General features: G+C 42.9%; 1 protein-coding gene across 1 annotated transcript in view; it reads right to left on the bottom strand.

The window, feature by feature from the left end:
- The window catches only part of ADAMTS17 (ADAM metallopeptidase with thrombospondin type 1 motif 17), a 189,044-nt gene that overhangs the window by 92,295 nt on the left and 70,225 nt on the right, over positions 1-26,524 (bottom strand). Inside the window, 1 exon segment of the mRNA XM_081171354.1 lies at positions 18,595-18,700. Within this exon segment, the coding sequence (XP_081027480.1) occupies positions 18,595-18,700 (106 nt within the window).

Below are 26,524 nucleotides of genomic sequence, written 5' to 3'. Positions count from 1 at the left end.
ATTTAAATGCAGTAATTAGCTGTAAAACCACCTTCAAAAACTTGAAAGTGAGATCACATTGAGCACATTTACCTAGATGGAAAATGAAAACTTGTGCAGCAACAAGATAACCAGGCAGGGAAACAACCCATCCCTTCTTCCAAGGAGTTCAACACAGTGTAAATGGGATTGTCCCCATGTAACCTCACAACAAATGGGCTGTGAATAGGATCAGGCTGAGAGATAATGGCTGGCCTAAGACCATCCAAATGACCTCATAGTTGAGCAGTGATTTGAACCCAAGTCTCTCTGGTCTAAGTTCCTGCTGCTCCTGGGTTTTTGTGGCCACAATTATGCCCAATGGCATTAATACAATTGTTAGGTTAGTGGGCTGCATCTTACTTGGTAGGTCTGGAGTAATCTGATAACAGCCAATAACCAAGTTACAAGGAAAGGCATGTAAAAGATTTACATTGGCTCCCAGTATGTTTCCGAGCACAATTCAAAGTGTTGGTGCTGATCTTTAAAGCCCTAAACGGCCTGGGCCCAGTATACCTGAAGGAGCGTCTGCACCCCCATCGTTCTGCCCGGACACTGAGGTCCAACACTGAGGGCCTTCTGGCGGTTCCCTCGCTGCAAGAAGCAAAGCTACAGGGAACCAGGCAGAGGGCCTTCTCGGTAGTAACGCCCTCCCATCAGATGTCAAAGAGATAAACAACTACCTGACATTTAGAAGACATCTGAAGGCAGCCCTGTTTAGGGAAGTTTTTAATGTGTGACATTTTAATGTATTTTTAATCTTTGTTGGAAGCTGCCCAGAGTGGCTGGGGAAACCCAGCCAGATGGGCGGGGTACAAATAAATAATAATAATAATAATAATAATAATAATAATAATAATAATAATAATTATTATTATTATTATTATTATTATTATTATTATTATTATTACTATTACTACTACTACTACTACTACTACTACTACTACTACTATTAACAAAACTGCTTCTTAATGGCTGATGGTCTGTGACTTGATAGATGTTGTGTGTTTAGGAACAACTGTTCTTTTCAATGCAGCAAAAGGCCCACAAACCTCACCTAACATTGCAGCAGCCTTGCAATTGAGGTCATGTAATCCTTGCCTCCAATGAGCTGCATTTTAAAGGGAATTCTGGGAAAGCGGCTCCTCTGAGCCACTTTACAAAGGTCTCCGTCTTTTCCTCACATCTGTTCATGCCTAAGAGGCTAAAGCGAAGGGGGGCGGTTTGTCAGTAATTGCCTTTGTGCTTTGAGTTGGGATGCCTCCATTCAATCAGCGTATATATTCTCACGGCTATGCATGTAATTAAAAATGACTGTTAATCAGTGCTGGTAGCTAGCACTTGCTGCTTTAAAATAAACTAATGGACAAATACGAATAAATAACAGAGCAAATTTCCCATTCACTCCTCATTGAAGTAATTCCAGAAATAGCACATTTGAAAATCTTTCCAGAGATCACAGGTCTGAAGCTTTTGGTATGAAATACACTCATCCTTCTCCCCCTTTGGAAAAACTAGTCTTAGATATTCCCATAGGGAATTTCCTAAAACAGAATAGAGGGGATTTTTATTTTTAAGGGTCTGTTAAACAGGAATATTGTAATGAGTCCCTGCTTTCTCTTGTCACACATTCTTCTTCTTGCACAAGCCTCTTCATAGTTAATCTAAGCAGGAGTAGCGAAAAGGGTAGGAAGTCAGCCATATGCAGCTGCTAGAAAGGCTAGAAACAATGGGCAGATGTCAAGGTTGAGACTATTGGATCAAATCAGATTAACATTCTTAGTTTAAGTAATTTTTTTACATTCAACCAATTCACCCTTGAAATTAAAGGAAAGTGTGTCCTATATCACATACAGGCTGGCTCATGCATGCATAAAGTACAACTTGTCTGTGCAAAGAAGCTACCTCACAGATCAAACACAGGCACAACTTCATTACAGTGGTACCTCGGGTTAAGTACTTAATTCATTCCGGAGGTCCGTTCTTAACCTGAAACTGTTCTTAACCTGAAGCACCACTTTAGCTAATGGGGCCTCCCGCTGCCGCCGGAGCACAATTTCTGTTCTCACCCTGAAGCAAAGTTCTTAACCCGAGGTACTATTTCTGGGTTAGCGGAGTCTGTAACCTGAAGCGTATGTAACCCGAGGTACCACTGTATATAGTTTTAACTAAATCATGCATGGTTTTTCTGGGGGACGGGACCATTTTTCTAGCTCTTACAGCAGTGCAACAAAGCTGGAAAATGTACGTGCCACACTCTGGTGAAAGTACAAAACGGGGACCAAGCTGGACTTAAAAGTTTATCCAGGACTTATACCTTCTGTGGAGTGCAACATGGGAGCAAGGAAGAGACCCTCCTGAGTATCCATGCCCATTATCACATGTGCCAACTACCCTGCCCCCAGCACCTGTGAGAATGGCCAAAGACCATCTTGGCTGTGAGTCCAGGAAGACTTGCTCACTACCTTACAGGCCTTTTCCTACCTGGCCTGGGAGGGTGTGGCTCTGATTGATTCCAGCGGGAGAGGGGGGTTGTTGCTGTTACTGATATTGTGTATCTTTCTTTTAGATGATGATGATGATGATTGATTTGTATACCACTCTCATCCAAAGGTTACAGGGCAGTTCATAACATAACAAAATGAAAACATAAAATACACAATAAAACTAAAACAAACCTACAACCACACTCCCCCCCACAAACACATTTAAAAGGCCATAGCATGATATATGTGGAAATTGTTTAATTCACCTGTGTACATTTCGATGTTTTATTTATTATGACTACTTTTGTTATGTTTGTAATTATGTAAACACAATTTCATGTTGTAAGCCACCTTGAGCATGGTTTAAATATGGAAAGGTGCATACAAATAAAACGATCTGTTTGTATGTATGCCTCCAGGGAGAGGGCCTTTGCACACAAATCTGTATGTGTGAAGGCTTTCATGCAACCTGGAACTCTGCACAGTTGCAGTTCCATGTTGTGTGGAAGCCTTTGCATGTACTGCTGTACGCAAAAATCCCCCCTTGCAGACATCCATGCTGTATGCATGAATGCCACTGGGTTGTGCTAGTCGGAATGGATCTGAACCCTGCTCTTGTTGCTGTACATGCAAGCGATAATGTCTGAATAGGACTCTTGTGGTTCAGAAGCTGGACTTTAGTGCTCTACCTGCCTCATCCTCCTTATGGAGAATTACATCCCCCCCTAAGCAACTACATGGATACACTATGCAAATAAACAACATGCACAGTATTTGCTTAACTTATGTCAGTTAACCCAGTCAAATAACTTAGCCTTTCTTTGTGCAGAATTTGGAACTGGTTAGCGCAGCGCACACACAAGTTTAGCTACTGCCCTGAGGCTCTGACCAGAACTCCTGTTAAAAATTGATGGGAGCCTTCCCAGTGATTACGATGCAGAAGAACATTCTTCCCAATGAAAACTCACAAACAGTTACATAAGCCCTTCTTCTTTGTCCCATTAAAGCTGTATTTTCCCCCTTAGGGTCATTGCAGATTTCCATCCAATGCCACAAGGCCATTTTCCCACCCCAATAAAAGTTTTATGGTGAGCTGTGTTGAAACATCTACTTTTTGGGCCAACGTGCCAAGAAAAACGTGAAGCATTGCTGAAGCTTCCTGAAGGACAAAAGAGCTGCAGCTCCACCTACGACGCATCCTGCTGTTGGTGCAAGAGCCAAGTATGATGCAAGTTGGAAGTCGCCTTTCCAATGCAGAGACTCCCCCCCCCCACCCCAGTTTTTTGGTGTGTTTTTTTACTCACTCTTCAGTCCTCAGTGGACTTGAATGTTAGGAATTTTTATTGGTGTTTCATACTGAAGCTGCAACACTGGAAGAAGGCCAGTTGCTAAACTGATTCAATATGTTAAAAGTGTTTCGGCTCTGAAATGCCTAGCCCGGCAAATCTTCAGGCACCCATGCGTGAGAAAAGAAGCAACGAAGGAAGGGCCCTGGTTTAGAAGAAGAAGAAGAAGAGGAGTTTGGATTTGATATCCCGCTTTATCACTACCCGAAGGAGTCTCAAAGTGGCTAACATTCTCCTTTCCCTTCCTCCCCCACAACAAACACTCTGTGAGGTGAGTGGGGCTGAGAGACTTCAAAGAAGTATGACTAGCCCAAGGTCACCCAGCAGCTGCATGTGGAGGAGCGGAGACGCGAACCACTACACCACAGAAGCTGGAGTTTGAATTGGGGGTTGTCTCTGGTGCTAATTCTACTCGGAGTAGACTCACTTAAATTAATGGACATAACTAATGTAGGTCCATTAATTTTAATGAGTCAATTCTGAATAGAACTAGCACTGGATACAACCCTTGGAACCTCACAGGAGGAGGCTGAGGGGCTCCTTTCCAGGATTGTGCCTGCTTAGCATCCTCAGGTATAAAAGTAAAATGGGACATGCAACAGTGTCCCCTGTGATTGACAGATATATAAGGCCTCTGGATTGCCTAGGCCTAATTTTCATTACTACCGGCCTGATTATCTATCCTTGCCTGGTCAGAAAAGCAGAGCTTCCAACTAGGGATGTCAGAGAATTCTGACAAAAACAGAAGTTGCTGATCTTTCCTTATTCGCCTCATGTCCAGAATGGAAATCAATCCAGTGAATACAATGCGTTCAGTCTGTAAACGTTACATAAGTGATTACGTCCCCCCATTTGTATTTCGTTTCCTCTGCACTGAAATGGAACATAGTAACAACAACATAATTTTACAGAAAATTGTATTTGCTGTGTTGAAGTGAGACGCAGCGGCCAGTTCAATAGGCTTCGGTGTGTGGAATGGCAGCGTGGCGGCCATCTTGCCTTTCACCTCAGCAAGAAAAATGTATTGGGTCGCCTCTGCTGTCAAAATAATATGATGCCTACAGACAGGTGTTTTGACACATAGTAAGAGTAAAGAAACTCAACCCACTCTAATGAATTAATCTCTCTCCGTTGCCTACAAGCATGCAAAATGGATATTTTATTCATCAGGAGAGTGCTTCCTCAGCAGGTGCCAGCTTCCAAACTCTGTTGTAATCCAACAAACGTTATGCACAAGTCCATTTGCTAGCAAATCCTCCAGCTCAAGAAGTCTAACACCAAAAGGGTATGAAATTTCAGCTGTGTCCATGTCCCAACCCATGTTTTGCCTGCCCATCAATGGTATTTCTACTTCCTTTTGAAGTGAGAAAGGCTGCATTCCAGTTGACAGCCCCTCATAGTTCCCAGCTCTCCATTATTACTCGTATCGGAGCAGCTGGGAAAGATAATTCAAAATCCTAGAGCCATTTGGCTTGGCTGCTCCATAAACTGTTTTAGTAGTGCATTGTGCAGTCTTCTCTGCCTTCTCCACAGGGAGAAGGTGACAGAAGAAATTGTAGGCGATGGCTTGGTATCAAAGCAACTCCCAAAAGAAGACATATAAGATGAATCCAAAAGTGAAATTGGCAAGCAGCGGTGGGTTGCCTGTTTGCCTATAAAACCCAGAGCTAACGAAATCAAGTTATTGTATAATAATATAAGAGTATGAATAAGCCACTTGAACCTTTGTTTCAGAAAACATTTGTCGGAACGTATTGATATTAAGTTGAATTATAGTGTAAGGCAAGGGAAGCTGACATATCTTGAACAACAGACACATTTTGAGGGTATTAAGTTGTAAATGGATGGGATCTTGCATGTCTTCTAAGTCAGGGGTCAGCAATTTTTTTCAGCAGGGGGCCGGATCCACTGTCCCTCAGAACTTGTGGGGGGCTGGACTATATATTTTTTGTGGGGGAATGAACGAATTCCTATGCCCCACAAATAACCCAGAGAAGCATTTTAAATAAAAGGACACATTCTACTCATGTTAAAACATGCTGGCTCCTGGACCGTCCGTGGGCCAGATTTAGAAGGCGATTGGGCAGGATCCGGCCCCTGGGCCTTAGTTTGCCTACCCATGTTCTAAGTGATGCCATCATGTTGGAGTTTGGTATCAGAGCACAGAAATATATTGTCTGGTAAGACTGCTGGTTGAAAGAATAAAGAAACTTAAGATTTATTACTTCTGGAAAACAAAGCCATTGTGGGTGCAAGCTCAAATATGGCAATCATGGAGCCATGAGGTTATAACAAAAAGAAGTCTAACACTAACTGACTTGGAGGAGAAGTAGGAAGGAAGTAAAAGCCCAAGGAAAGACAATTTACATGTACTCAAGAAGGAATCGCCAAGAGAAGAATAGATTGCCTCTCTGTCCATTGCCAGTCCCCCCTCTTTCAGGTAATTTATTGCAAACATTGTTGCTTTACTCCCAATATATCACAGGTATGTTTTTCAGTAAGTCCATATCCTCTCTTCTGCCTGTCAACGCAAATAACCATTTGCCATAGAAGGCAATAATGAAGGGTGTGCCCAAATAGTGGATCTGAAGGTCAGATGTGCTCCAGGCATCCCCAGGACAAATGTAGCTGCTTGTTAATTCTGGGATTGCATCAGTGCCAGGAACACATATCCCCTTTCAGATTTGTTGTTTGGACACACCCTTCCCTATTGGCTTCTATGGCAAATGGCGGCTACTATTAGTGATCAGAAGATAGCTAATGAGGATGTGCAGATGTCTACATTACATCCTAATAGTCAAGCAATCTACCTTCTTTTCTTTTCACCGCGATTTGCAGCAACTGTTGCCCTCTAGCATCTTATCCAGTTGCAGGTGGGAAGAGAATCTGGTGACTTCTGTATTCCACGGGGAACAAGTTTCCCCAATTCTACCCCCTTCCTCTAAGCTTTTCCTGAAGTATGTGTCCAACATTCCCAGCGAAATGTCCCAGTGCCAGAAAAACAGCATTGTTTATAAGCATCTTGCAGAGTTTTACTTCAACATACTGGAACTGTGTGGAAAATGCGAGGAGTGCTGAGACATTTCAAGAAACCTAGCCAAAATAATCTTAGTTTAATCAACAGCACTGCAGCTCAGCTGTCTACCCCCACTTGGGCTCATTCTGCTGAGTAAGCCAAAGACACACGGAATAGCTAGGCTATAATGAGCTGGCAAAGCTTACAGATGTTTTGTGCCAGGATGGTTCTGGTTCAATCCATCATGGCCTTTGTTGGCAGTAATCTCCTTTGCCCAATGACGCAAACCCAAGTAGAGCAGGAATGCTTTCCGTGCAACTGTTTGCAGAGTGTGCATACTGCAGATGCAAGACAAGTTAGCATGTGCAATAGGTAAAGATGCATGCCTTGTTTCTCAAGGAAAGCAAATCTTACATATATACGTGTGGATGTTTAATTGAAGCACCGTGGCTTCTGTAGTCCCAGCGGTTTAGCAGGTTTTCCTGGTTCTAAGGCCAACAGCTAAAGAGCATGCTTAGATGGCATGAAAGAAAGGGATTATTTGCTCATTACATTGCCTTGCAGTTTCCCCTAGTTGTTCTATGATTAGGCAGGCACACACAAAAGACACAGAGGTGGATAAAGGGAAATATGGGTAGCTGTGGAGTTAGTGCAGCCTGTGATTTCACACAAGATTCATGATCCAGGCAATTTTAGCATTGGCCTCCCCCATTTGCCACAAAGATCTAAACCTCAATGGCCTGAAGCCAACAAAAGAGAAAGACTGGGCCATATTCAATGGGGGAAATGAAAACAAATGAGAGGGAGGGCCATGGCTCAGTGGAAGAGAATCTGCTTTGCATGCAGAAGGTCCCAGGTTCAATCCCCGGCATCTCCAGGAAGGGCTAGGAGGGAACTCTGTCTGAAACCCTGGAAAACTGCAGATAGTCAGTGTAGATAGTACTGTGATAGATGGATCAACGGTCTGACTCAGTATAAGGCGACTTCTTTTGTTCCAATTGATGGGATTCAACTAACCAGCCTTGTCAGCGGAACCCCTGTACAAGGAATCCCACTTGTGCAATTGGATTTTCTCCTCTCTCCTCCCCTGCACCCACACAATTGGTTTGGGGGCAGCAGTTGGCGAATGCCCAGAACATAGCTGTCAACTTTCTCCTTTTCTTGCAAGGAATCCTATTCGGAATAAGTGAATTTCCCTTTAAAAATGGGAAACGTTGACAGCTATGCCCCAGAACAATACAGAAGGGGGGCGGGGGCGGGTTAATTTCATCTGGCAAGCTGAAATGCTTGCGCAAACAGAACGATTAGCAAAGTATGATGTCGTGATGGCGATAAGAAGCACCAAAGTGGCACCTTACATTAAACGCAACCCGGATGCCATCATCAGAGTGATGATATCTGTGGTGTTTGCAAATGTCACCCTGAAATATGAAGCCACAGTGTAGAAAAGAACCAAATGTTGTCTTTTTTAGTGTTGTCAAGCTGAGCACAGAGTACAAATGAACTCTGAAAATGTGTTTCAATTCTTCTATGGGTAAAATAATGAATAATTAAAAGGACAAAAAATATGCTACCCTAGATGTGCAACAGAAATAGCAGAAAATCAAAGTAGCACATGGGCAGAGATAGGGTACTCAAGAGGTTTCCCAGGCATGGGTAGTAATAATAATAATAATAATAATAATAATAATAATAATAATAATAATAATAATAATAATATATTTATACCCCGCTCATCTGGTTGGGTATAGTGCAGTGGGAAGAAGTGAAGTGCAGTGGAAAGACCTTAAACTAACCTATTGTTTTAAGGGAATATACAGATGTCAATAAATGGCAACTTCCGAAAAAGGAGTGTACTGGAGGAAGGGTGGCAGCAGGGCAGGGCAAGACAGGGGGAGACTTACCTCTGCTCCAAACTCTGTTCAACTCAGTCACGTGGCCTAACAACCCAGAGGAAGCTATACTGGCAAAAGGGGTAGTGTAAGTCAAACTACTTTAAAGGCTTGTTTTCCTTTTGCCAGGCTCTGACAGCAGCCTTGCTATCAAATGATGTTTGGAGTAACAGTAAGTAGCACTGGCATAATCTACCCGGCTCTGTTCCTAGACAGAATCTGGAATAGAGGTAAATTGTACATGCATGATTTGCCCTGGCGTAAGTTATGTTGGCTTCCTATAGTTTGGATTGCTCTGTTAGTTTGTTATTGCCACTTGAAATGCCTGTTCTTCGGAACCTCAACATATTGTGCCAGCAGAATTTCTGCAGTATGTGTCTTTGGAAATTATAGTTAAAAGGGGAGTTACTGTGCATCATATTATCAATGCAGAATCATGTATCTCAGAAGGAGATTCTAGTTTTTGTTTTTCATGCAATGACAGCCATCTGTAAGTGCAAACTAAAATCCATAACATACCTCTAGGGGAAACATGAGGGATTTTTTGTTTGTTTTATAACAAACATCCCTAAGTCGTCGTCATGACATTCCAGAAATCCTCTCTCTGGCCTGCTTCATTATTTGGCTTAATGTCTGCAACGTAGCCTGTGCAACGCTGAGTGAAGCCAGCAACCAGGAAACCTAAAGAAAAGAAATGGCCACCAGCCAGTTTGTTGTTTGTGGTGGCCAAGATACCGGAATCTCTCTCCCATTTATTCTGGGCTGTTCCAAGGGTCCCTTGTGAAATATTTCAATTTTTTAATATGTATTACAGGCAAATCTCTGCACTTCACACATCTGGATAATTGCTTTTTTCGACTTCCTGCTTGGGGAATTGAGAAAACTCACTTGTGTGCCCACGTTCTATCATCTCCAGCTTGCATACACAGGTTGTGTGCAGCGGGATATAATTTGGTGCAGGCCTCGTAACTGCTGGAGACAAGTTGCTCTCAGGCTTGTGGTTGTGTTCTGACATCTTTCTCTGCTCCTACAGACTTCTGCGTGACAAAGTCTTCCAGACACAAGCTCCCTAAGCTCTCATCTAAACCTTCAGTTCAACAAGATGCATCAGAAATGGCAAGCTAATGAAAGGGGTCCCAGCGGTCCCATCTCCTGGGAGTAAGAAATAATTACACAGCGATGAAAAGGGGGAGGGGAGAGAGATGGCAAATGAGATTGTCCGATTCAATATGCTCCAAAGGCAGTTGAACTAAGAATACGGCTTGGAATGTGTGTTGCCTAAACCCAAGGTCCCTGCAGTATGTTGCTGGAGGTGAGTGCTTGTGCTGGAGTGTGGAGATTAACAAGCAGGAGGCTCTGCTCTTTTGAGCAGGCATTGACAGAATGCTTGTCCTGTGGCATTTAATACTGGGCCTAGCCAATCCAAAGGCTTCACGTTGCTGGCAACTGCAGGGACAGATGTTGCGTGTCTCTGTTCCCTGATTCTATGCCTGATGAGGACGGTCCATGTAGGAATGTCAGAAAATTCTGTTGGAAGCAGAAACAGGAATGGAAATTGCCACAATTCACATGTTTGTCTGAGGTCAGAAATGGAAATTGTGCAAGCAAAAACAAGCAGCATTTGCTATCATATTTTTTTAAAAAATTCACAAACATTATTTAAATAATTATGTTTATTTTGGCCATAGCAGATAGCAAGATGAATAATGTAGGGTTTAGTGGAAGCTGGACTGTAGTGGGTGGGAAAGAGTGCTGGTTGCAACAAACACAGGGCAGGATAGAAATCACTACCTCCTTACATCCCTATCTGAGTGCAGTGATTGCCCAAGAAACATTGGGATAGGACTTTAGAGATGGTTCCTGGTAAATGTATGTGGGAGGGTGCACCCACAGTCTGGGGTGCTTAAATACCATATTTTTTGCTCTATAACACACACCTGACCATAACACACACGTAGTTTTTAGAGGAGGAAAACAAGAAAAAAATATTCTAAACAAAACAGTGGATGTATGATTTTTGTGGTTCATGCTGTGGCCACAGACATGTGATCTGACTGTGAGTTTGGGGTAGCACAATGCAAAAATCCTGAGGATCCATGTGGATCCATGCTTTGTAACCACGTTTTTGCGCCATTGCGGCCCCATGAAACAGTGTGTGTGTGTGTGTGTTTTTTGGTGCAGGCTGTAGCCATGGACATGCTATGTGATCTGATGGTGAATTTGGGGTGACCCAGTGCAAAAATCCTGAGGATCCATGTGGATCCGTGCTTTGTAACCACGTTTTAAGTGGGAGGGAAGGAAAAGCACTCAAGGGACAAGGAGCACGCATGGGGTGTGTGGAGAAGGATGCTGCTAATAATGCAGGAGAGGCTCCTCTCCTCTCCCGCTTTGCTCCTTTAAAACAAGCAGGCTCTGCTTCTCTCCCTCCTCTCCGGCTCGGCAGCTGCCGAAACGCTCACACTCACACTTAAAGATAAATAAAAGCAACGCACTAAGACAAACAAAGGAAACCACGATAGTAACCACTCTGAGACAAATCAAGAAAAATTGCGACCAACACTCTCCCCCAACAAGCGCAGTGAGGTCAAAACACACACACACACACACACACACACACAGAGAGAGAGAGAGAGAGAGAGAGAGAGAGAGAGAACCGGCCCTAAAGTCGCAGGGCACTGGAAGTCGCAGGGGCGCTGGGGGAGTGAACGGGAAGCAAGAGAAGGAGAACGATCCCTCACACAGAGAGAGACACACAGAGTATCAATCCTAAAGTCGCAGGGGTGCTGGGAGAGTGCAGGGGCGCTGGGAGAGTGAACGGGAAGCAAGAGAAGGAGAACGATCCTTCACACACAGAGAGACACACAGAGTATCAATCCTAAAGCCGCAGGGGCGCTGGGAGAGCGAACAGGAAGCAGCAGGAGGAGAACGATAGCTCAAGCACACACACACACAGCCCCTACAGTGGCTAATCCAAAATCGGACAGCAAAAAACTGCAGGCAGGGACAGTTTCTAACTTTAGTCCTTTCCACAACCTTAGGTCCCTAGATATTGTTGGACTACAACTTTCATTATCCCCAGCAAACATGGTCAATGTTTAGGGATGATATGACTTGTACAGGAGACTTGGGTTTGCAGAAGACTGCTTTAGACCATGGCATTCCTGGTTCAACCTCTGCTCTACATGAAGATATTTGTGTGCAAGCCTCAGGGCAGGAAGGGTACCCATCAGAAGTTGCATGGAACCATGTAGTTTTTCCCTTCTCTTTCTTGGCCAATAAAACATTCTGCAAAGTTTATGGGCTCCTTCCTTTTTATTGCAAATTCACAATGATCTGTGCTCATTATGCTATTGGAGTGGTCATACACAGTCCCGCTTTCAATACCATTTGCATCTGCAAAAGTTTTTAGGCAGTCACACTGTTTCATTTCCACACAGTGCATATGCTGTTACATCCTGCCAAATTCCCGTAACTTTTTATGCCACAAATGTTCTGGTCTATTTTTGTTCTGCTTGTGTTGCGCTATAGCCCTCTCCGGACAGCAAAAATATGTTAGCACAGGGGAAGCATCAAAGAGCAACCAATAAAGCAGAATAAATCCACCATTAATCGCTATTACTGTGTCAATAACATCTTGCAGAATACACCCACAATAAAACAACAGTCTGGAGGGGCCCTTTGTCCATTATTCTGTCTAGACAAAGGAAAATAGTTTAAATCCGTTTTCAGATGCATCTAAATAACACCATTATCTGGTGCTGCTTAACTAAAAAATCTGGATTTCCAAATCAATTAACCATAGCACCATGAACAGAAGCAATATACTAGTTTGTGGGGATAAGACAGCAGAGGATTGTATCTTCTCCAAACTCTGCTTTTCAGGAGCATCAAGTGGAAGAGTGTTGAAAGAATGGTGGACTATAAAGTATATTGGGCCAAAATAATGTGGTTCTTTCTCACATGTTTCTGTGCCTGCCTCCATTCTGAAAACCATTGTCAATGGACTTCCCCTTTATCTTAACAACTAGTAATGTTGATGCTGGATTTTCACTTTACTAGCCGGTTACGAGTGTTTTCATATGGTACTAAATATCACCTGTGCCCACTCAACTGCTTTAATTGCTGGAAATGGCAGTGGTACAGGTGCCATATAATACCTGTTCTGCATTTGTAAGAATCATTTAGTGTAGTAGCAGCTGCACTTGGGAACTCCCTGCCTATTGAAATCAAGCAGACACCTTCATTGTACCCTTTTTGGAACCTGCTACCCAGATGCTTAAAAGCTGAGGTAATTTTAATCCAATTTAGTATGTTAACTTTTGTATGGTTGTTATTTTTTCCTCAATTTTATTGTTCTATCTTTTTGTAAACCGCTTTAAGGTTTTTTACAATCAAGTAGTGTATACATTTTATGAAATAAATAAATATGTGGCCTTCCAAAAATCCAACTTCCATAGGAGGCGGGGAGTTTTTTTTAAGAACAGGGTTTTAAGAAAGAAAGAAAGAAAGAAAGAAAGAAAGAAAGAAAGAAAGAAAGAAAGAAAGAAAGAGAGCAATGTGAGAATCTATAGCTTCAATACACAAGGAGATGTTTCATGTATATACTAATCCACTCTCTAATGGATTCATTCATTAGAATAAACTCTGCCTGAAACTTTTTATAAAGCAGCTGTCTGTAGCAATGTTTTTGCAGTAAATCCAAGCAACACGAGTGGAGGATTTCAGAATCCGACACATCAATTAGTAAGCTCATTCACTTTTTCCACAGCGTAACAGCCGAGGTTGTTTGTGAGTGCCAAAACTGAAACTTTGATCTGAACAGACATCATTTGTTTTTCCTCCTGTCAAGCAGCAATACATCTTACCCTTTTAACCCACACCAGGAAGCTCTACCAAGAGATTTTGCTGAAAGCTACAAATATGGAAGATTAGGTATTTTTGGCAAGGAACTTTGGGGGGAGGATACCTAACTTTTCATCAGACATATTACATGTGCTGAATTATGTTTCTCCATTGGAATTTCCGGGTATATATATTATCTTATTTTTATCTTATTTATTTATTATATTTCTATACTGCCCTTCATCCAAGGATCACAGGGCATTTTACAATATAAAAACAGAAAAAACACATAACATGGTAACAAACAAAAACAATACCCCACCCTCACAGTTCAAGAGGCCATAGATTGTTTAATTGGCCAAAGCCAATTGTAGAGGAACATTTTTTTGCCTGGCATCTAAAGATATGTAATGAAGGCACCAGGTACAAAGAAGAACCTAACCATACTACAGATATAAGCATACTGTTATGAGTTGTAGGATGTGGATGTGTCTGTGTGCCTGAGTCCCCTTCTAATTCCTGGATCCAGCATAGTTTCATTTTCTGGAATAGCCAGGTTAGCTTCATGGTGAGGTAATGGCCCTCTAAGCATGGGCCATTAAGGTAACAAAGGAAGTGGCTCCGAGACAGATTTCAAATGGGTGTGCTGATGTAGATCTTCACTCACCCCTCCTTCTTTGGTGGGGAGGGGGCACACCATTTTGTGGTTTGCCTCAGGTGCCAAAATACCTGCCTCCAGGTAAAGTTACTACAATAACACATGGGACTGCCTTGCAAGATGGTTTGCAAACTGCAGAATGCAGTGCAGAATATAGTGGCCAGACTGATAATGGGTCCCAGCCAGTCTGGCCACGTATGACCAATTCTGGACCAAGTGCGCTGGCTAATTATTCATTTCTAGGCCCAGTTCAAAGTGCTGGTTTTAACCTATAAAGCCATACACAACTCAGGACCCTAACACTTAGCTGACAAGTACCTACCAGATCCCGAGACTAATGGATTGATTATTAATTTTTTACCAGCATCTGTCTAACTTGAAGTTATGAGAGTGGTATTTCAGGTTTTTGTAGAATGGTGTGGTTTTAGTATGGTAAGCTTAATGGTTGTGTGTCCTTGCTATATTTTTATTTATATTTTGTATGTTTTAAACTGCCTGTTTTGAGACTGTTTTGTAAACCATGTCTAAGAAAGCTAATAAATAATAATATTGATGATGGTGATGATAAATGTGGATTCTTCAGAAGCTGGAAAACTACTGAGCTAGTTTCTGCAAAATCTTTTTGACACAGAACAATGGTGTTCTCACCCTACAGCTCAAAGATTAGTGTGTTGTTAAGGCTGAGAATTGATATAACAGCCTGGTTCATATGGTTCAAATAAAAACAAGGCTTCCCATCGTTCACTTCTGTTGAAACCATTCCCAGTTTGGCTCGGCCGCCTTTCAGTGTCAACGGAAGGGGAACAGGACATTTGTTTTCATCTTGTCAAGTCTGGTAGGAGTTGAAATATTTCCTGTACCTGCCCCAAGTACTCCATCAAGAATTGAGAAGCCACGTATTTCTTTTTTACAGTTACTGAACACTATCAGGTACAATAAGCCTCAAATATATTATGATTATTATGAGTGGAGTTCATTTTTACATGAAGGCATGATGTAGAACCCCATACAAACTTCACCCACTCCTTTAAGTATTCAAAATATGTATTTGGGGGAAATGTTGCTTCTAAACTCAGCAAAGATTTTCTTCTTCTTAAAGATTGACTTTAAAGCAAATATTTGTTATTAAAAGGTAATGCATCATCAGGACCATGCAAACAGTAAAAATGTTTGCAGATCTGTGTCCAATGATTTCTTTTGAGGGTTTTCCCCTTCTTCCCTTTTCATTTTAGTTTTTGCGGTATGCAAGTGTATGAGTTTAAAATAGAATCATTGATTCTTTTTCTGACCTTTTGCAGAAGTTCGTAAAGTCATTCCTGGGACTTCTGAAGAAGGTTCGTGGGAAATGTAGCTGAAGGGACAGTGTTGGAAGGACAAATGCAAGAATCATTCGCTGTGTGACTTAAGGGGTTAATTCTGTTACTGGTCTGGCTGACAGAGGACTCTGATTGTCTGGAGGTTCTAGTCATTTGGAAGGGAGAAGATGGTTGAGATTTGGCAGGTGGCAGGAGAGAGAAGGAGGTTTACCTCAGTTTGTGTGGTTGAATATGTCTCCCTGCTCTCAATTAGGCCTGCAAATAAGTTTCTCCTCATTATACTCTATTCTTGTTCAGTTTGTTATCAGGAAAGTTTCTTTTCCCTGGACTTCATCAACTTTAGTCTAGTTGTTCTGCTAACAGATAGAAGAGGAATTTCCAACCTCAAAATCCATCTCTTCCTTTAAGCCGTTGGTTTAGCACAGATGTGGGGGAACCTTTGGTCCTCCAGATATTGCTTAACTATAACTCCCATTATCCCCGGCCATTGACCATGCTTGCTGGGGCTGCTGGGAGTTGTAGTTCAGCAACACCCGGAGGGCCAAAGGTTCAGCACCCATAGCTTAACACCTCAGTCTGTATTCCTAACCAAGGGTGTGATTCTGTGCGTGCTTTCTCAGGGATAAGCCCCTTTGATCCCAAAAGGGCTTGCTTCTGGGTAAACATACATGCAATTAGATTCCATGTAGTTGCTCTTCATTCCTTTGCTCACCAAAAGGGTGCCAGACTCAATGTTCAGAGCCCCACCCCCAGAATGTTGTGCAGCATCATGCACAGGCCCTCTCAATGCTCCAGAAAAGGTGGTACCTCTAGCTCACCACCAGTCACTGGTAGGGATGGGCTAGGTATCTGATGCCGTCTGCTGCATCATCATAATCATAATCATCACCACCATCATTGTTATTTACCCACGCATCTCCAGCAGGTCCCAGATACAAAATTAAAAAGAGTTTAAAGAGATTACAATCACAGGAATAGAGGGGCCCCTGAAAACACACATTTCAGGTGTCAAAGGCCATGGTAAGGGAAACGTATCTGACGAACATTTTCCAAAACCATTTCCCACCATCAAATAAGCCTGCTCACAACAAGGAGAAATCTGAGCTTACAGCTTCTGCATTAGCACAAGCTTCTGTAGTTGCCCAATCGGCAACTACAGTGGTACCTCGGGATGCGAATGGGATCCGTTCCAGAGCCCCGTTCGCATCCTGAACTGCGACGGCACATCTGCGTGTGCGCGGGTTGTGTTTTGCCGTTTCCCCGCATGCTCGTGACGTCATTTTGAGCGTCTGCGCATGCGCGAGCGGCGAAACCCAAAAAACATTCAGCTCGAGGTATGACTGTATTTCTGTTTCCTTGGCGGTCATCCCTGAAGACAACAAAAAATAGTTTGCAGTCTCCTGGGGCATGTGCACTGATGGTTTCATAAATAATATTGCATCTGCTTTGACATTCTGTGTTGCAATAATCCTTGCAAAGTATATAAAATAAATATTCTCCTTAAAAGCACCTTCTTTTTCTTTGGCAATCACTCGTAGCCCAGGAAGATTGGTGGCGCTGTGGTCTAAACCACTGAGCCTCTTGGGCTTGCAGATCAGAAGGTTGGCGGTTCGAATCCACACAACGGGGTGAGCTCCAGTTGCTCTGTCCCAGCTCCTGCCAACCTAGCAGTTCGAAAGCACTCTGGTGCAAGTAGATAAATAGGTACTGCTGTGGCGGGAAGGTAAACAGCGTTTCTGTGTGCTCTGGTTTCCATCATGGTGTTCCGTTGCACCAGAAGTGGTTTAGTCCTGCTAGCCACATGACCTGGAAAGCTGTCTGTGGACAAACACCAGCTCCCTTGGCCTAAAAGTGAGATGAACGCCGCAACCCCATAGTCGCCTTTGACTGGACTCAACTGTCCAGGGGTCCTTTACCTAAAAGCATCTACTCCACTGATGTATAACTACTGAAATTCTTTATCCTTAAGCTCAACATACATAGTCATTTTTATCAGTGGAAAACCAATGTGAGTTGCTTTTTTTTAATGGATCAATACAAGCTATATCAAATGATAGATGATAGATAGATAGATAGATAGATAGATGATAGATAGATAGATAGATAGATAGATAGATAGATAGAGATAGATAATTGTGTGCCCCGAGCCTGAACAAACCTATGCTTATGGGATATTTGTAGGATACAGTGCAACAGCAATACATTCTCTATAACCATGGTCTATCAGGCTTCAGGCAGCACTGCCAACTTTGAATACTGCAAAGGACAGACAGCCATCAACTGTATCACAATGACCAATATGACTAAGACACAGCTTAATCATAAGTTTGTATTTGCATTGTTTAATTTTTTAAAATTATTAAATGCAAATCTTCAAAACAAATAGCTAATTTATACCAGCAATTTTAGTTAGACCTATATGCTACTCAACATTCTAGGTTTCTGCATTTCAACAATTATTCACATTTGGATTTTTAAAAATGCATTTTTGATTTGCTATTATTTGCCGGATCCAGAAGATTTTTGGACAGTAGAGGAATGATTGAAGTTTGTAGGGGCAGTCAATGCTGCCTTTGTGTAAATATAGACTTCATCTATAATAAATGTTCTATCGATTGTCAGAGTGTACATTAGCAATGTACAAAAAGCATGCTTAAGAAATGTTGCTGTTCTTCTGCTGGTCTTACAGAAACTCTCTTGCCTTTTCTTAGAATTCCTTAAAGCAATTCATCTAAAGGGTGGAACTTTCAAAATGACCTCGAATATCAAATTGGTAAAATCCAGAGACCGCCTTGGGAAATGGTGAACTAATTTAGTTTCACTGAAATATTTGGTTTTCTTTGGAAGTTCACTTACGCTTTGCTTAAGAAATACTCACTACCATCCAGTCACAACAAATATGAAATTTCACTAGGAATACTAGCTGCTGCTGCAACAGCAGCAGCAATCCATAACCTGTATGGACAACCCTAGTCACAACACCCTCAGACACTGCTGCAAATATAATGGTGACCTCTTACTTGTGTCCCAATTCATGAGCAATGGTAAATGCCAGGTTCAGCCCATTGTCTTCTGCAAGAACACACTTCCTCTTCGCACTGCAGATGCCTCCAAGGTATGCAATTCCTGTAAAAGATAATGAAGGGTTCCATCAGTGCCAGCAAAAGCAGCTCATGCCTTTCACAAACACGTTGAAGCAGCTTGTCATAAGAAATAAAATTATGAGTCATTAAGGAATAATACTGAGCAATTTGCTCACAGATTGCTCCAAGGAGGAGGTGCACCAGGATGGAAAGGAGGGGTATGACAGAGGTATATAAAATCGTGAACAATCATCAAAACAGTAAGCAGAGAGAAGTTATTTTAAGACAGGTGGCTAAACTGTAGCCCTCCAGATATTGCTGGACTATAGCTGCCATCATCCCTGACTGTTGGCAGTGAGGATGAGGCTGATGGAAGTTCAACATCGGGAGGGTCACAGGGTATCTGCCCCTGCTTTGAGGATGCTAGGACTTGGGATTTAATGAATCTGAATGGAAGCAGGTTCAAGGGAAACGAAAAGGAAGTACCGTATTTTTCGCTCTATAACACGCACCCGACCATAACACGCACGTAGTTTTTAGAGGAGGAAAATCCGTAGGCATGCCATCCGTAGGCATTTCCTCCATAACACGCACAGACATTTCCCCTTACTTTCTAGGAGGAAAAAAAGTGAGTGTTATGGTGCAAAAAATACGGTACTTTCTTGGTGCAAGTATCAATAGCCTTTAACATTTATTGCCACGTGACACTGTAAAGTGCCTTTTTCTTTTAAAATCAAGTTCATGAAGATGGATAAAAACTGTTGATACATAGGTCTATGATAGCTAGGAATGGAAGCCAAATGTTGAGATGTAGTCTAACTTTGTTTTTGTTTTTATGCAAAATCAAAATTACAAACGAAACAAAACGAAATAATCAAAGTTACAGAACATAGCAAGTCAGGCTAGTTGTAGGAAATTCTGGGCTTAATTGGCTATTTATCTATAAGTGACAATAGTTACAGGCTGATCCTGCCCTTGAGTCAAAAGAGACTAGACCTCTCATTAAATTTCAAGGATTTATTAAATCTGGGTCATCTAGGCAGAGAACTGGTATCTGTTATAAATTCATATAATCGTTGGAAGGGACCACAAGGGTCATCTAAGTACAACCCCCAACATGGGGTTTGAACCCACAATTATTAAGTCTCATGATCTACTAACTGAGCTATCCCAGGTCTATCATTTATAAGGAACTTCTTGATATCTCTAAAGGCTCATTAGAAGGCTTTAAAGTTACCTGCGTGAAGGACCTCCGCTTAGATGACCCTAAGTGGAATGCAATATGGACACCTACAATCTGTAAATCAACCTCAACTTATGTAAGGGGATATTACTTAAAAAATCTGCACAGGTGGCACTGTACTTCTGTGCCGTTTCTGATATGATTTCAAATATCCCAAAGGTTGTTGTGGTTGCAGTAGCAGGGGAACATTTCCCACTTCCAATGGGAATGCCCTCTGGCATCTAAATTTTGGACAGACTTTTTTAAAGAAATATTTTTAAAAATTAAATTTTCCATTCAGGCCTCCCCACAACTTGCCCTTTTGAATCTGTGGAATGATCAAACAGCAACTTTCTGATTTAAGGAACTTCTTATTTGGATGTTGGCTGCAGTGATAACTTATTTGGTCCAGTACATAACTTAAACTCCCATTGTGGTTCAAGAAAATGTAGACTGGCTACTGCAGTGAAAGTAACTCACAAATTACACATTTCTAAGGGTAAGGAAGATGCCATTTGGTGAGATTTCCTTTATGTGTCATAATCTAGTCTCTGTGACATTATTGACTCTCTATTCATCTGGAAAATACAACTGTACTCTTATGTTTTGTAATATTGATTATGCTTTTTAAAAATTAAAATTAAAAATCTAACTTTGATTACTAGATGCTGCATAAAAGGTAAAAGACCCCTGGATGGCGAAGTCCAGTCAAAGATGACTATGGGGTTGCGGCGCTCATCTCGCTTTCAGACCAAGGGAACTGGCGTTTGTCCACAGACAGCTTTCCGGGTCATGTGGCCAGCATGACTAAACCACTTCTGGCACAATGGAACACCATGACAGAAGCCAGAGCGCATGGAAATGTCGTTTACCTTCCCGCCACAGTGGTACCTATTTATCTACTTGCACTGGTGTGCTTTTGAACGCCAGTGCAAATATTTTTGAAGAGTGGTAGGAGCTGGGACAAAGCAATAGGAGCTCACTCCATCGCAGGGATTCGAAACACCGACCTTCTGATTGGCAAGCCCAAGTTGCTGCATAACCAGCACCACATCATGCTCAGAGGCTGCAATTGCTGCAGGGTAGGATATGTGTAAATATTTTGCACAGCCAGCCCAAAAGCCTGTTCCGACATGTAGGCTCATAATCAAATGGAACATAGGCCTGCAGTTGACATAGACTGTTCATATAATTGACAACTTAAGCCTAGTATTCTGTTGGCCAAAAGTGGTCAAATCAAATTTCTCATGGAAGTCCACAGACAGGGCACACTAGAGCAATCTACCCTCATGCCCACCTCTATCACCTGCTGATAATACCTAGCATCTGGTGTTCAGAAGAGCATCAGCTGTCTGAATTTTGTTATTGGCTCTGTCATAGCTATCAATAAACTTATATTCACATAGTCATCCAGTATATGATAGAAATAGTCACTTCCACTCCAATTTTCATAAAGGAAGTATCCTTTATTCACTCTGCTTTCATTACCTCTCTGGGTACCTGCTTCCAAAAGGTTTCATAGGTGACCTTTTGCTGAAAGCACAACATTCAGAAAGCTAGGTAAACACTTCAGGCATGTATGAACAAAACATGCACCCATCTAAAGTTTTTTGTTTTGTTTTTTTACTTTAATTAGGACCTTATTTAATTGTAAAGGGGGGAACTAAAGCCCACAATCCTTCAATAGCAGCTTTAATTATTTCAAGCTTAGTTTCCCCACCCCCAGCTAAGAGACAAGAGATCTATTTACTTGCAATAAATGTTTCTCCCACACAGAGGTGGCCTGGGGTTCAGTTGCCTTTAATAGTGTGAGACAATGGATCCAGCTGCACTTTACAGGGGCCATTCTCATCCAGTTTGTTTATAAGGTTGTTATTGTTTAATGCAATATAACATAATATATAATATATAACATAATATAACATAATAACATAGAATTTATCTTATGAACTTATGGATCTTATAAATTTTTATTAATAATAATAGAATAATATTCACCCCCTTACCAGTGACAACTTTCAAAGGCTCATGACTGTTCATACAAAATGGAGTAACTGTATATTTGGGTTCATGCTGTGAAATTAGTCTACATTATACGTTCTTATTGCATGTCACATAGAAAATAGAGCAAGCTTGTTTTCTGCTTCTCCAGAGTAGGGTTCAAATTACAAGACTTAACATTAAGAATAACTTTCTGACAGTCAGCAGTGGAGGAAGCTGCGCCACGGGGCTTCGGGAGTCTGCCTGCCTCCTCCTACTCAGCCGCCCTACGGCTGGGGGGGAGGCAGCAGGCGGACTGTTTGGGCAGCGTGGAGTCTGCGCGCACCGAAGCCACCGTGTCTCTCCCAGGAGAGTCATGTGTCTCGGGTGCGCTGCAGGCCCCGCGGTGAGTGCCGCCCGGCATTTTGTCACCCCCCCCCCGTGGTGATACACAGGGCGGACCGCCCCTACCACACACCCCTTCCTCTGCCACTGCTGACAGTAAGAGCTGTCCAACAGTAGAATGGACTGCCTGAGAAAACAGTGGACTCTCCTTCAGTGGAAGTTCTTAGAGTGGATTATTTAGTTGTGCTTCCTGCATTATAGGGGGTTGTGCTATTGTGTCCCTTCCAACTCTACAACTCTGTAGATTCTCTGATCATCCTTATTCTTTTTTGGAGCAGTATCTTGGGGGGAAAGCAGACACAGAATTTTAGAGTAGCCCCAAAGGGCTTTTCACCTATGGTGTGAGCCCAGCTACACAACGTGCTTAACACATGCCAGCATGCTTGGTGCCAAATCAAATCCCTTCTATAATGAGAGCCATATCCTATCAGATTGAAATAAGCCGACACACAGCATAGCAACACCCCTTGTTTTAGCACAATTCAGCTTCAGAGTCTTTTGGACATGTTCTCAGTAAAGAACCAATTTTAAGCCCTTCTTAACTGGCATGTTAAAAAGGGGGCAGATAGTTTACCCTTTTATGGAGGATGCAGTTGAGTAGAAAATCTTCTACCTTTTGCCAATAAACTAAAACTTAATTAACAAGCCAAGTACAATGCAGGGGCCTCTATGTGGCAACTTTCCATCATGTTCTGCTGTTTTGCAGTTTTTGAAACCTTTGGTGGGAAAAGCTTGGCCATCATACTCTTATGTGCTAAAAGAAAATAAGTGAAAATTGCCAGCAATTAAGGGGGTGGTGTACAAGGAAAGCTGAAATTCAGGCTTACATGAGAATTATAGGCTTATATGGGTATCTGGTATAGTTAATTAATTACATGATGAGGTGTTTGTTACAGCATCCAGAGGACAAAACTGAACATCAGGGCTCCTATATGGAAGAACACAATCAGCAAAAAGACCCATAAATATTAAAATATATTTGCAATGTTAAAAAATATACTGTATATAATAAGGAGACAATGGACAATAACACAAATAGGACAATGAATAATAAAAGTTAAATATACTGGGTGCATGAATAATAATAATACTATGAAACAACTGACCATGGGTCCATTTTTACCATTAAGTCTTTTAGAAATATGTCCCTATTAGCCCTAAGTCCTTGGAAAAGATTTTCTTAAGACTTGGGGGAGGGGGCAATATGTTCAAATAATTCCTCTTGTGTGTCAGCAGGTGATAAGAAGTGTTTTAGCTGGGCAGCTTCCTTTCAGTTCAGAGGCTGTTCTCTGAGATGCAGACAAAAACCAGTATTTCACCCTTTCACCCCAGGGAGAGAGGAGTAAGGATGCCATCACTGCTTGGGTTTCTGCCTGTCAAGCGTGCCAAGAATCGAGGCCGGCGCCACCGGCAGCTAAGGGACACACCTGGGAGATGCCCAAGACACCCTGGTCGAAGGTGCACATCGATCTGGCCGGCCCCTTTCACGGCCAGACCTTTATGGTAGTGGTGGACGCCTATTCCAAATGGCTGGAGGTGGCCCTGATGCCCTCCACCACTACCGAGGCCGTCATCCGGGTGCTGCGAGGCCTCTTTGCGACGCATGGGTGTCCTGATGTCCTTGTCTCCGACAACGGACCACAGTTCACGTCAGGCACTTTTGAGCGGTATCTTTTGGGACTGGGCATCCGCCATGCCCTAATGGCACCATTTCATCCATCCAGCAACGGGCAAGCAGAGAGAATGGTGCACTCGGGAAAAGAGGCACTGGCGCGCCTGGACCGGGGAGACTGGCAAGAGCGGGTCGCCGAATACTTGTTCGTACAACACATCACCCCTCATGCGGCCACAGGGCAGAGTCCTGCCGAACTGCTTATGGGCCGCCGCCTCAGATCCCCGCTTGACCGGCTGCACCCAGACTTTGCCGTGGCCGAACCACCAGGCTGTGCCAATGCGCCACGGTCATTTGTTCCAGGAAACCAGGTCTTTGCCCGGAACTTTGTGGGGGACATTCCTTGGGTGCCAGCCACAGTAGTGGGAGTCACTGGACCTCGCTCGTACCAGGTGGCACTCGAAGACGGACGCTTGTGGCACCGGCACATAGACCAGTTTAGGCGCAGGGTTGGGGACTTGGACACTACCGTGGTGCCCCCAACTGCGCTTGTGGCTCTGGAACAGACACTTACAGATGGTGAGGCTCCACCTAAACCTCTCTCGCAAACTGCTGGCGTGGAGCTGAACCAATCCGCTTCAGAGGGTCTGCCAGACTTACCACAGACTCAGACCACTGCCGTGCCTGACATTCCGCCAAACCCACTTGCGGAGGTTCCACCCACAGCAGCGGATCCAGGGGACTTGGCTTCAACGCCATCTAGGGTCGCACCACAGCCTCAGGAAGAATTGGGTGGCCCCCCAGACTTGGCTACCAGTCCCCGGCGGTCTGGCAGAGTTTCCAAGCGCCCAACCTATTTAAAGGACTATGTTGTTGGACATGTATCACTGTTGGTCTAAGTATGTGAAATGTAACCGATATGCTTTTGTGCCTAATTGAACCATTACGTGTAGTGCTGTATATAAGGAAACCATTACGATTGTAACTAACGCCTTATCTCGGTGGGGAGGGGTGTTATGTACTGAAGTTCTCACCCTGGGCCAGCAGGGGGATACTGTAGATAATTATGTAAATGAAGGATCGAAAGTGACGTTCAGTAATTGGATAGTTTGTATGCAAATGAAGAATCGAAAGTGACGTTCAGTGATTGGATAGTTTTAGAAAGTTGCAACAGTTACGTTGTTCTGGAGCTCTATATAAGCAGGCTGAGCTCCTCAGTTCAGTTCTGTTCCAGCTTACAAATAAAGAGCTGCTTTGGAAGAATCGCTGTGTCGTCTGATATGTTCGCCCACAACTTAACACATGCCATTTTAAAATTACTCCCCTGGGGCAAAATGTCTCACACACAAAGTGGAGAAGTAAGGACTGTACACAAGTGTGTGCACAGTCATGCAGGTCAGTTAAACTACTTGTTCAATAAGAAAGTATCCAGCAATGCAGAAGGGCTGTCCAAGACCAAAAGTGCTTTGCCTGAGCAACACTACCAACACATAGGCTTTATTCTCTTCCTTGACCCTCGTGGCCCTTCTCAACTCTGCAGGTCTAGGATTCCTCTGGTATAGTAGTGGGGAAACATCTAGCACAAATCTCTGGTAAGATCCTCAGAGAATAAGGTGGAGAATACTTTAGTGGCCACTCAATTCAGAAAAAAGACAGACCCATGATTGGATAATGATTACCTGTACTTTACCCATCTCAGCAGAACCTGGAGAAGGGAGACCAGAAGACAGAAAAAGTTTTCCTGCAACTTTTAAAAACTGCAAGTCACACTTGTAGGTACAGTGGTACCTTGGGTTACAGACGCTTCAGGTTACAGACTCTGCTAACCCAGAAATAGTACCTCGGGTTAAGAACTTTGCTTCAGGATGAGAAAATAAATTGTGTGGCGGCGGCGCAGCGGCAGGCTCCATTAGCTAAAGTGGTACCTCAGGTTAAGAACAGTTTCAGGTTAAGAACGGACCTCCAGAACGAATTAAGTTTTTAACCTGAGGTACCACTGTACTCTTACACAAATGGGATGGGCTCTCAGGCCACAACTAGGTTTACAAGGCAATTATCTACAGAAATACTTGACAACATTAATTTTCAGTTTTTAAGATACCAGCTGGGACCTGGTGCTATTTAAAGAGAGAGAGAGAGAGAGAGAGAGAGAGAGAGAGAGAGGGAGGGAGGGAGGGAGGGAGGGAGAGAGAATATTAACATTATGTCTAGCTTGCCTCTTAAGAGTCCCATGTTTCACAGTTTGGAGACCTGTGGGTTTTTCAAGCTGAGGATGGCTTTTAAAGGTCTTATGCCTTTTAAAGTTATGCTTATATGGAGTTGAATAAATGGCTCCAATTAATCAATTCATATATTTGGGCTGAACAATTGTGGTGTGTGTGTCTCTACAGGCTTGGTTGGGAAATCTTTTTTTGGGGAAAAAACCACACACCAGAGACCACATTTTAAATCAGCTTATGTGGAAGTGAATCAGCGGGAGAAGCCAAAGTTGGTGTTCCTTTGGTGTTTGATCAATTCCAAATTCAGCCACTGTTGTGCAAGGTTTACTGTATGATATCCAGTCTATGTAACCGCACCAACTATTGCAATTTAGTTTAAGCTGGGGCTGGGGGTGTGGAGCGGGGGAGAGGGTCTTACTTGATACAGTT

This window comes from Podarcis bocagei (genome assembly GCF_964188305.1).
Source record: "Podarcis bocagei genome assembly, chromosome: 14".
Classification (NCBI taxonomy): Eukaryota; Metazoa; Chordata; class Lepidosauria; order Squamata; family Lacertidae; genus Podarcis; species Podarcis bocagei.
The sequence above is the reverse complement of the archived record's forward strand: the minus strand, read 5'-3'. Positions and strand labels throughout refer to the sequence as shown.